This window comes from Notolabrus celidotus, chromosome 2 (assembly GCF_009762535.1).
Source record: "Notolabrus celidotus isolate fNotCel1 chromosome 2, fNotCel1.pri, whole genome shotgun sequence".
In the NCBI taxonomy this organism is placed as follows: domain Eukaryota; kingdom Metazoa; phylum Chordata; class Actinopteri; order Labriformes; family Labridae; genus Notolabrus; species Notolabrus celidotus.
The window spans coordinates 14134186-14146460 of NC_048273.1; the positions used below are offsets into that span (position 1 = coordinate 14134186).

The window sequence follows — 12275 nt, forward strand, 5'->3', positions numbered from 1 at the left end:
GTTTCCCAAATGCTCAGCTCTATATCCTGAAAATATCTCACATGCTTTGTAGAGCATGAAGTCAACGCTGTGGCTACGTAATGTTTTCTCCCCGCTCAGAAATGCTGAGTCTCATGGTAGCCAGCCTCCGGAAACACAGAGACTTTTCCTTACATGATGTGACAGCTATTTGCAATGAAAGAATAAATACCCACCCCCTCTTTTCTCTCACTGCTCAGCCTCAATCCTCGTTCCTTCAGTCAGATGGCTATATAACAACCCTCATCACTGTGGAAGAGCTGAAGCTGACAAACTGTCCCTGAGCACCACTGGTAGAAAAGCCACTTGAGAAGATGATAGTTTCAAGTTTAATTAGCAAAACACCATTCCAGTCATGGAGTGAGAAGTTTCTACAGCAGATGTGTTTGAGCTTTGCATGTTGCCGGAAAATGCAAAAGACAAAAAGAGCTGAATAAATTGAAAACTTTCCCATCAGGATCTCTCCCATCTTTAGGGCCAGTGCACATAAATGTTGGTCTGTTTTTCTACTTTCTGCAATCCTCATATTTCTACATGTTTCTTCTTTCTCTGTCCAACCTCTCTTTTCTGCCCCTTCTTTGGGTCAGTGTTCGGCGGGAAGGGGGTCAGGTTCACCACTAGTGAGGATGTTTACCCAGAAAAGGGTATGTGGCACTCGGGTTCAGGGCCTGAGACATCCAGGACTACCAAAAAGCCTCCAGAACCAAAGCCTAACCCCCTCCACCCTCCACCCTAAACCATGTGCATCCTGAAACTCCCCTGCCTGCTCAAACTCATCCCAACAGACAAATGCAATGCACAAACTTAACATACTTCCTCTCTTTAACTCTCTATCTCTGCACTCTGTTGCACACACATACTATTCAGCCCACATAAACAATAAGAGCATAGACTTTTTGCATTCATGCATGTGACGCACACACTGATGGCTGAATGTATGGAACTGCACTGGATACATACGACACAGACTGTATGTATGAGCAGGCACTGAAGCATGATGTGCTGACATCAGACAAAAAAGAAGAGAAATGCATCAAAGTGTGGAAGGACCCTGATCCAGCATGATGTCACAGAGAGCCCTGAGGGCTAAGTGAGTGTGTGTGTGTGTGTGTGTGTGTGTGTGTGTGTGTGTGTGTGTGTGTGTGTGTGTGTGTGTGTGTGTGTGTGTGTGTGTGTGTTTGTGTGTGCGTTTATACTTGTGTGAGAGGACAAGGGATTGACTGATCAGAGCAAATGTGACTGAGTGAGAGCGTCCTTAAGGTTGCTGAAGTAGAAGCTCAGTGTATCAGTGAATTGTCAGTCTCCAATGAGAGCAGCGAGGAAACCCCCCCATGTTTCCCCTCTGCCTCTCGGTCTGAAGTGAAAGACTGATAAAGAGGATTTTTATGAAGATGATGATGGCTGTTGGCTCAGTTTGTCTGGGAGGGCTCCCTGTCCTTGCCTGCTCTGTGCTCACCCAAAACACAGGCAGAGATGGACACACACATACACACACATACACACACATACACACACATATACACAGCTCCCACGTGCAGAGCGGCTCTCCCTACAGCAATGTTGAGAAATGGGTGCTCAACTCATCCCCCCTCCACAGATTAAGCCAATCAGAAGCAGTCCCTCTGGTCAGGTGGTCTGATTTCTGTCGCTTTCGATTAATATCAAAAAGATCTGACTCTTACTCACTAAAACTCACACAGGATGACGCAGAAGCTGTGTGGTTTCAGCTGTAGACTTAGTTTTATGTCTCTTTTCATTTGATGCTGCAAAATCTCAAGCACACCAGCAGTTCTCTCAGATTGACTGCTGAGGTATTTAAAATATTTACAGATGTATAAAGGGACTGATTAAACTGTATTGCATTCCAAACAATTGTTTATGCAAGTACTGAAGTAGTGATTTCAAATCGTTTATCAAGTGAATGCCTAATTTTAAATTCTATATATAGGTTCAACTCTTGGGTAATTTAGCTTACCTTAGCTTGATCACATGACTTATAGAGCATCACGTAACAGTGCAGAAGTCATATAAATCTAAGAAATTCAATTTCTTATTAATGGTAGTTCATATTTAGTTTGAAATAATCACCTGTATTTTTTGTTGTCTCAATTTCACAAATTTTAAAACAGCTTTAGTATTCATCCTATTTGATACCATTTGAGGTTTTAGGTCAACAATTAATAAGTTTAAGCTATTTATATTTATCAGCAGTATTTTAAAATTTCTTTGTGGATGAAGCAGTACCTCATTCTCCATTGATGATAATGTGTTGGACATGTACAAGTCCTGCCTTTAAACAGAAATCTCCTCCTGATTTATTCAAATGTATCACACTGGAGAACCTTTAAACAGTTTTGCTAGTGAATCCTCCAGTCTGACACCTACACTGTGTCAGTGGTTTCAGGTGTTAATAGTTACTATACATATATATATATATATATATATATATATATATATATATATATATATATATATATATATATATATATATATAGAAATGATCAGTCACTGATGGTCTTGGCTGCTTTTCTTGCATCACTATTAGGGATGCACTGATCCTACTTTTTAGGTCCCAATACCGATATCGATACCTGGGCTTTGGTATCTACCGATACCGATACTAGCCGATCCAATCCTGGTATTGATTTAACAATCTCTATTCCTTAATGTGAGGATAGAATCATGTTTTGGCAACTTCACGCTTTTCTGACTTGATGGTGAACTGTACCTGGGTTCCAAGTGCTAAACCAGAGGCTGGAGTCCCTTCATTTCAGTGATCCGGAACCATTAAATCCAATTACCTGTCCATTTTTTCACACTTTGAATCCATTAGTAGAAGGAAGTAAACTTCTTCCTTTGGGCTCCCATTATATTTTTCTGCGCCATCCGTCGAAACATTAGCACTGCACATGTTGCAAGTTTCCGGCAGAGTTGTTACCAAAAGAAGCATGCACCTAAACTGCAGAGCCTCTGTAGTTATCCTCCATCATACTCCACCACACAAAAATGCACAGACCGGCTGGCGCTGATGACATAGGAGACGCACATGGCTGTTGTAAACACAGAAAAGCATAGAACTGAGATGAATAGATCTGCCATATGGATCAGCACTATATATTGGCCCTTTGTCACCAATATCCGGTCTAGCTTTTTGAGTCTGATCTAGGCGATATCAGATACCAGGATCGGATCGGTGCATCCCTAATCACTATCAGTATTTATTTCAATCTGTTCAGATACAAAACTTCCCACTGGAGCTTTAAACAATTTAGCATTAAGTCTTGAAGTATTGCAAAAGTTAAAATTACCTTTTTGAATTCTCACAAGTGTTTTCTGTTTTATTAAAAATACATTTTATCGCTGTCTGCTCACACACATTTGCAGCAGCAACAAACAGCATAAAATAGAGGTTAGATTTTAAATCTCATTTTCAATAGCTCATAAAATTCAAATGATTATGCCCTTCCTGCTCCCAAAGTGGAGGTGTGTTTGAAAGCAGTGTCTTTAGCCTTTTGCCAGCTGCTGGATCTTCTTGGCTATGACAAAGATGCAAATGAACTTCTCTCCAAGCAGATTACAATGCATACATCTGCAGTTTTTCCAACCATTTTACAGTGGAAGATTAAAAGATGAGCAGGATGACTCAACAAAGCTCGGGGAAATGTATTCTCATGTACCCTGCTGCTGCTGCCGAGCAGTGACGTCTGTCATTCCTACAAACTGCAGGCTGTGAGCTGCATGATTAAAAATATAGAATATTCAAGGGTCATGTGAGCATGTCGCAGGCTTGGGTGAAGCTTTGGCAAAATCACAGTTGAAAGTTTTAGATTGAATTGTGTATTTAGGGGAAGGTTTGCAATATGTTACAGAATCTGAACCTCTGATCACCATATTTATCAGAGAAGTAAAGCATGCCATTTATTGGCAACATCTCCCTGCCTCCCAGCCAGCAAAGTTTCTTTCTCATCTTTTATGGACATCCTCCACAGAGGAGACAAGGCCAGATGGATGAGTGCTGCTCTCTTTGGTCCTGTTGGCAGCAAGAGCAACAATCCCATAATGCTCCCTGGAGAGATACTGGGAGCAGCATGCCAGGAACACTCTGCCGTCTAACTCCCACAGACACCTTGTTTAGTGGGCGGCTGGTTGAAAACACACACACGCGCACACACACACACAGACTGAGTGTCTTCACCGCAAAGATACCGTTGACGGAGTGAAGACACTAATTAAAACACTGAAAATTAATGTCCATCTGTCACTGTATCCTGGATCTCAACCACTTGTTCACATGCAGCACTAAAAACACACAGTGACTCTGAGGAAAGATTTATACATCCTTTCCTTCCAGACAAAAGAGTTTGAGCCTGAGCCATCACTGTCTTCTTTTTAAGGCTTTTTGGGGGGATTTTTTTTGCCTTTGTGAGAAAGGACAGCTGAAGAGAGTCAGGAAACATGGGAAGTAGAGAATGTGTCAGGACATATAGCAAAGGGTCGTGGCCAGGAGTTGTACCAGCAACAGTTGCGACGAGGCCTTTAGCTAATGCTTATACTCAGCACCTCATCTCTGTCTTCTTACACTAAAACAGCCTTACAGCTACAAGTACAGGGCATCGGACCACAGTGACTGTGGTTCAGGCCAAGAGTTGAGTTATCATGAATAAGGGAAGAAAAACAGAATTATGAGTATAATTATGAATTAGTAATCTTATTGTTACGTAATTATTATCAATACAACTCTTCTAAAGTAAGTTGTGTTTTTCAGGGATAAATCACTCAACTCAACTCAACTTTATTTATATAGCACCTTTCATGCATAACAACATGCAGCCCAAAGTGCTTCACAGAATAACAGGGGAGACAGAAAACAACATTAATGGTAAAATTATAAAAGGCAGAATTATAAATAAAATACTTAAAAATGAAATAAAATCAATACAGTAAAATTAATAAAATAAGTAATAGTGGAAAGACAAGTTAAAAATAAGGCAGTATTAACAAGATCAGATGAATACAAGAATTAAATAAGATGGATAAATAATTAAATAAGATAAATATATGTTAAAGCAATCATTCAAATAATAATGGTTAAAATAATAATAATTTAAAAAAAATGCAGTCTAGGGTTAAAAATAAATTACTCCAAATTAAAAGCTAGATTAAAAAGGTAAGTCTTAAGTTTACTTTTAAAAAAAAACAAATCACAAAATGGCCTTTGAAGATTTTACAAATTGTATAACAAAACAACAACAACCTTGATTCCTAAGCTTCAATTTTATAGAAGGGAATTTAAATAACTTTCAACAGGAAATAAAAGAAGCAAACTTCTGGATCTTCAGATAAAAATGTCTTTTGTCTGGAGAGGTTGAAAACAGCAATAGTGAAACTCCACTCTGAACTTGACTCTAATTCTAACCCTCCAGACTTAAACATCTGCAGATAATAAAGCTTTATTTAGAGAGTTTGGTATAAGTTGATCCATCCTTCACTGACAGATCTGAGAGACTGGACCTCTTCTCTCTCGTCCCTCCTCTGACCATGCTTGGGTAAAAGTCTTTACCAAGGAATGGGTGTTTCCACCTGTCTAGATCCATCTGAGCATGTTTGACCTGATCTACGTCAGGGGAACTTCACTGTCAGCTGACCTTTTCAACTTTCTCTCCTTTCTTCTTCTTCTCTGCCTGTAAATAACCACCCTGCATCTTCACAGACACCTGCGTCTATGAGTGGGCACAAATTACTGTCCTCCCTGGGTCCAAATTGCTACCTATCAATGACTGAATCTGTACAACACCTATACATTTAGTGACTCATGGTAGTGCAGTGTATAACATAAGAATGAAATGAAGTTTTTAAAGTTATTATACAGCTATAGTTACTGCCATTAGAGACTTCATGTGTTCATCTGTGAGTATAATACAGCTCTCTGTATTACAAACAATAGCAGTTCATCTTCTTTAACAATGATGCCCACTCATAGCAGCTTTGTCTGACAGTCCACTTCTAGACCATAACATATGCACAAGCAGATCACTGTGCCTTCAGTCAAGTCCTCTTACACTGTTATAACTTTATCAAAAAGAAATGTTTGCTTTGTGAATAATATTAAAAAGGTTGAAGCCAAATCTATTTCAATGTTCAAGTCATAATAATTGAAATGGAAATGTTCCTCAACCTTTCTAAATAAGGAGGAGAATTTGGGTAAAAAGGCACAGTGGTTTGTAGGGTGTTTGGTCTATTATGGGAGCACTACTAGTCCGTGTTTCTACGTTCCAAGACGTTAACTTGTCTCTCACACTCTCTGCTCCGTCAGGCACTGGAGTGGACGAAGCCGTGGGAGAGGTATCCATCCATGTGGAGGTTTTCACTCACCCCAACACCGGAGAGCACAAGGTCACAGTGAAAGGTAAAGAAAAATGATGTCACCTCTGTCAGTTGACGTGTGGACCAGTTGGCATTGCAGGTAACTCTAGAAAAGGAATTAATAGTTCAGCAGAGGAATTTAAACTGAGGGTCCACTCGATAGCTTGTTATAGTGCTTTCAGCCGTACCACATAGTTTTCATGAGCTTTAGCACATGATCTGGTTCCATGATGAGGGTTCTGAAAGTGTGATGGATGAAATCACAACAGGAACAGAGCTTGTATGTGGACAGATCCATCTCCATTAAAGGGAATCATGCATGACACTGGTGAAGATTAAAGCTGGGGTTGGTTGCCAGATTTAGATACACTTTTTGTAATACTGGTTGAAATTATCTTTCTGTCCCGATGGCAATCAATACATAATGTGTTCTTTAAAAAGAGTGAAAAAAAGCCACTATCTACAGCCGGAGTAAACCTGGGAAAACACAAACCAATCCCTGTCATCAGGAGCCAATTTATGAAACCAATCAAATCCGGTCCTGCCGTTCTGCCTGCCTCCTGTGCGTACATTTCATGTTTGTTTGTGGTTTTAACTTTTACTGTGATAATGTCTTGGTGTTTTCTTACCGCTGAGTGAGACATGAGCTGACGTAGTGCAAAACACAAATGATGTGCTGAGGACCGGTTTTGAATCAGTCACGATCATATGGTCGCGAATCAGCAGCGCTCGTGCATGTGAGCGGGGGCGTCGTTTTGGAGGAGCTCCGAGGGAAAGGGGGGAGGGGTTAGACAGAGTCCTGAGGAAATGCTACATTCAAATTCATGCTAGTTTTCCGTGACTACCAACCCTAGCTTTAAGTCTCTGGAAAAAGCTAGTTTGTTGACCTCAAGTTTGATGTAAAATGAAAAGTATTGCATTTCAGTTAAATACACATAAACAAGTTGCAAATCAAAGTTTTGCTGTTTTGAATGTTAATTTGGCCAATACAATAAAGTACTGATATGGGATAACCTTCTTTAACACCCTGCCGAAATATGAACGACCAAACTCATGGAGATGTGAGGTTTCTTCAGCAGTATTTCAGCCTTGACTAGAATGTGGAATTTGTGTATGTCTGGTAAGTAGTATGCAGAGATAAGATTGGGGCTGTCGGCACTGATGCCTCAATCTTGCCCCTTTTTTAATATTTCTCTTTGGGTGCTCTTTTGTCCCTTTTGGAACACTGCAGTTAAGCCACCGCATCATTTTCCTGCTTCCTGCTGCCACCATGATAGGTTATAACAACACCACTGTGCTTCTGAATGGCACCTTTCACTTTCAAAAACTCCCAGCAGGCTTACTTGACAAGTCAAAAGTGGCATACCACCTACAAGCTAAGCATACAACAAGTGCAGCTAACCAGACTGATTTTAGCAGTCCTAGAGCCTCTAAACAGCTTGGCTCTACGAAGCTAATCTCTCTATCGGCACACACTGTACGGGGGGTGAATATTTTTCTAACATGACGGTTCAGAAGATATTAAGATTACGAGATTTGCCTAAATAAGGACATGACTGACGTGACTCCCGGTCAGGAACACATAGCTATTGGCTAAGAGGCTCACACTACGTCACACTCTGCCTGGTTGAGTTCCGTATTTCCAATATGGCTGCTGCCGTTGATTTGCTTCAAAACAGCTCTCAGGAACAGATGGGTGACGTCACGGATACTACGTCCATATTTTATAGTCTATGGCAAGAACAGGTTTACACATTCTGTGGCACCCTCTGCAGCAACCGCCCAGGCCTGAAGTGTTAGAGTTGTTAGAGATCTCTTAATCGTATCCTGCCCCTTTTTGTGCAACCTTACAGTCACTACAAGTAACCTAAAGTGACAGGGAAGAATGCTGTGAGGGTGACATACTCACCAGGAAGAGACTGAAGCCTCTTTTAGGGACTAGTCGTTCCTCATTCAAGAGTTTTATTTATTTATTTATTATTTAACCTTTATTTAACCAGGTGAGTTAATTGAGAACCAATTCTCATTTGCAATAATGACCTGGGCGAGAAGGTAACACAGGTGGCATGACAATAAATAAAACAAAACAAAAACAGAGAGGACATACAGACAGACCTAGAAACAGAACAGTACAATACAAACATATGACAGCAGTGAGCAACTTAAAAGCAATTTAAAATCAAAGAGTTCATTCATCACAGAGGTCAGACAAGAACAGAGGCTTCCTGTTTGTCAGTAAATGTCATTTACACAAGGTTTTTGTTTGACCACTCCTAAAAGTATGTGTGTCTAATGTTTGCTGAAAAGTAAGTGATTGATGTGGGGTTTTTTTAAAAAGACACAACCCAGGATAAGTCTGACTTTACAATGAGACAGAATTCTTGATCTTCTACTCAGTTGTCTGTAAAAAAAGAACTAGATTTTCAGAGGGAAAGCCAGTATTTTCTTGTTCTTCATATTCTCTTCTCTCACACTTCTTCTCACTTTTCACACATTATTTCCACACAAATACCTCTCTCTCTCTCTGTCTCTCTCTCTCTCTCCCTCTCACCCACACCTTCCCACTCTCTTTTCCTCTGTCTCCTCTCACTCTCCTCTGTCCTCCCCCTCTCTCTCTCACAGTGGTGGCTGCCAATGACCTGAGGTGGCAGACGCAGGGAATATTCCGGCCTTTTGTCGAGGTCTTCATCATCGGTCCTCACCTCAGTGACAAGAAGAGGAAGTATGCCACCAAGTCTAAGAACAACAGCTGGGCTCCGAAATACAACGAGACCTTCACATTGTGAGTAATCCGGCTGATAATTGGTTGTGGTTTTCTACAACCTTCAGATAAAACATGAATGCAGCTTATTTGAACTGAAAGCATACCAAGTCTTCTCTTCTACAATACAGTGCCCTAAGCAGTGAGGTTGGTCCAGAGTGCTATGAGCTGCAGGTATGCGTGAAGGACTACTGCTTTGCCCGGGAGGACCGCACTGTGGGCATGTCCGTCCTGCAGCTGAAGGACATGGCCTCAAAAGGCAGTGCCGCCTGCTGGCTCCCACTGGGTAAACGCATCAACATGGACGAAACCGGCCTCACCGTTCTGCGAATCCTCTCCCAACGCAACAACGACGATGTGGCCAAGGAGTTCGTCAAGCTCAAATCTGACCAACGCTCTGCAGAAGAAGGTCGCGGTTAAGAGACATGATTTTAAAAACAGCCTGTCTGAAGCTCAATCAGACGTCGACACTACTGCAACATTACCGCCCTGGAGCTCCTCTGAGCCACTGCTAGCCACTGCCCTGATGATCCAATGTTGTAAAAGCACAGATAAGACAACGGTAACACACATCCAGTGCTGTAAATACATTCATTTCAGTGGAAAGGATTGAGAGCTAAAAAGTCATCATCCCTTATTTTATTAAAAAAGAACCAGTGTCTTGATTATTGCAGATGTTATCAGCCATCTTCTTAAAAATATGTTAAGTTTAATCACAGAGAATATATTTACTTTCCTCTATCTGCAGAGGTTAGTGATGTCATTAAAAAAACACACAAACACACACAAGCATGCCCTGATTGACAGGTTAGGGTGAAAAAAATATTGTAGCCTTTGATATTTTACATAATTTTCCTACTTTTCTTTGCTTTTTTGCTTTCCCCCTTCTTCTCTCTTCTCCACTCCCTCCCTTGGCCTGCACCCACTCAGAGAAAGGCACCACAAGTGCCAACAGATAATCCCTGAAATATGCCAAGACCAGCCCTAAGCACAACGGGACCAACTGTCCAACAGACCTATTGACAACAACACGATGGCTACAGGGCCTTAAACATTCCAGATTTCATCAAACGGGAACAAAGCAATATTTAATTTTAATTTTGGAATTATTTTACTGCTTTCTTCCAAATTATATTTATATTGAAATAAATATATATCATAATATATAATATACAGGAGGAGATATGTAAAGTTATATACAGGATTATTCGATGGACGTGTGGTACTTGAAAGATTGTCTTTGTCTGTCTTACTGTCTGTCTGTCTACCCTGTAACAGAGCACACTGCCTGACACCCACAATGCCTTCTGTCTCGTTGACCCACGTACAGTTTGTCTGTCTCCTATACAGCGACTGTATAGAGAGATGAATCTGATGAAAACACGCCTTTCATCAGACTTTTTACGTGTGTGTGTGAGTGTGTATTCTGTGTGAGTAAAATGTTCTACTGTTGACCTCATGTAGCCGCCCGTGTTGCCTGTTACCTGCAAATGTAATCACAGGAAGCCATTGCAAGCAGAGAACATGACACAGAGGGGGGTGTTCATACTCAGATCAGATTTTGGAGGATTTTCTAAGTGTCTTTTACTTTGGGCACGGGGCGTCTTCAATCTTAGGGTTATTTTTGGACTTAAATATGTGTGACTCTAAACATTCCATGGCTACACAGCCCCAAAATTATAGATTATAAAAGAAAAACCTTACCTTCTGCCAGCTTGTTCTCTTTATTCAAAATTACCTTGCCAAATCTAAACATATATTTAAGAGAATGACACAAAAACACAACCTGCATTCCAGGGCTTCACAAATCACTAATAGTCTACTGCCTGTGTTCATTAGTGATTTAGCTGCAGGTGCTGTGAGTCTGCTCCCTCACACTGATCACTCAGACCTCTGCTAAAGGGCTGCAGATCCAGACCCCAGCAGGTCTGGCTCTGACTTTTCAAAGAGGGCCTACAGTCTAGTAGAGGTTTAGAAGCACAGGGTCTTAAAACAACCTTTACAACACATTTACACTCTGATCTTCATTTCATGTTTGAGTATTTGTGTTTAAAATGGCAGTAAACACATTAAGGCTTCATCCTAGAGTTAGCTGTAGAGTCAGTTCCATGTGAAAAAAATGTCCTGAATAGACTTTCCAGCATGTCTTTTGAGTCAACTTTTTTACTATGAATGCCCATTCTTAAAAGAAAAAAAAAGATTGGTTGTTCTCATTTAGAGGTTTGTATCTGTTCTGTGACAAAAAAAATGGCAAGGACATTTTGTTAAAGAGCATGGACTTCAAAACATAAAACAAATGTTCCAAATTGGACATTGACAGGGTGATTTGTTTACTTTTCTGTTTGTCTCAGTTTTAAGTCATTACAATGAGGGCCTCTACCCTTAAAGCACTTGATTCATCCACAGGACCCCTCTTTTAAACAAGGTGTAAGAACTGAACTCTATGCATCTAATCTATAAAGATCTCTGTAGATGAGTCCTTTTTGAAGCAGTCTTATAATGTTTACATTGTAGATTCTTCTTCTTCTTCTTATATCAGCACAAGTGTTTGTCTGATATGTTGTAAATGCCGTCTCTCTTTTAATCGGCCAAATATTTCAGCTGTAGTGGAGACCGAAGTTTGTTTGTACAGCTTTTCAGTGCGGAGGAACGTAATGTGGAGCGTAGAGACTGATTGTTGTTGTTTGGCGTTGTAAATAGCTCGGATGTAACAAACATGTCAGAATATGTGAAGTGAAGTTTGCTGCTCTTTTTGTAGACATGAATTTTGCTCTGGGTGACTGGGCAGTTTGGGATTATGTGTGTTTGGATGCCCAATCTGTATATGTAGCTATTATTGAAAGATATAGGAAGGCCATGTACACACCGGAGATGAACAACAAGCAGTTGCAGTGATCGGATAGATAGTGTGCTTGAGTAAGAGCCTCATAAATACAGGGGTTGCCTCTGATTTTAAAACTGGCAATATGTACCTTTTGTTGACTATACAAAGGTAAAGTACCACTTTAAATGAGCTAAATCTAAACATGTGTCTCTCTCTCTGGTGTGTATAAGGTCTTTCATTCTGAAGGGACATCTGCACAGTCTTGAATTACTTTAAATAACAGGTACAGAACTGTCACATCGCTGGTAA

At 40.5% G+C, this 12275-nt stretch overlaps 1 protein-coding gene across 1 annotated transcript in view; it reads left to right on the forward strand.

Annotated features, from left to right (window-relative positions):
* The window catches only part of unc13a (unc-13 homolog A (C. elegans)), a 54456-nt gene extending 43855 nt beyond the window's left edge, over window positions 1-10601 (forward strand). Inside the window, 4 exon segments of the mRNA XM_034704707.1 lie at window positions 606-662; window positions 6332-6424; window positions 9004-9163; window positions 9274-10601. Coding sequence (XP_034560598.1) covers window positions 606-662; window positions 6332-6424; window positions 9004-9163; window positions 9274-9562 — 599 coding nt within the window. The 3' untranslated portion in view covers window positions 9563-10601.
* Window positions 10602-12275: the final 1674 nt, after the last annotated feature.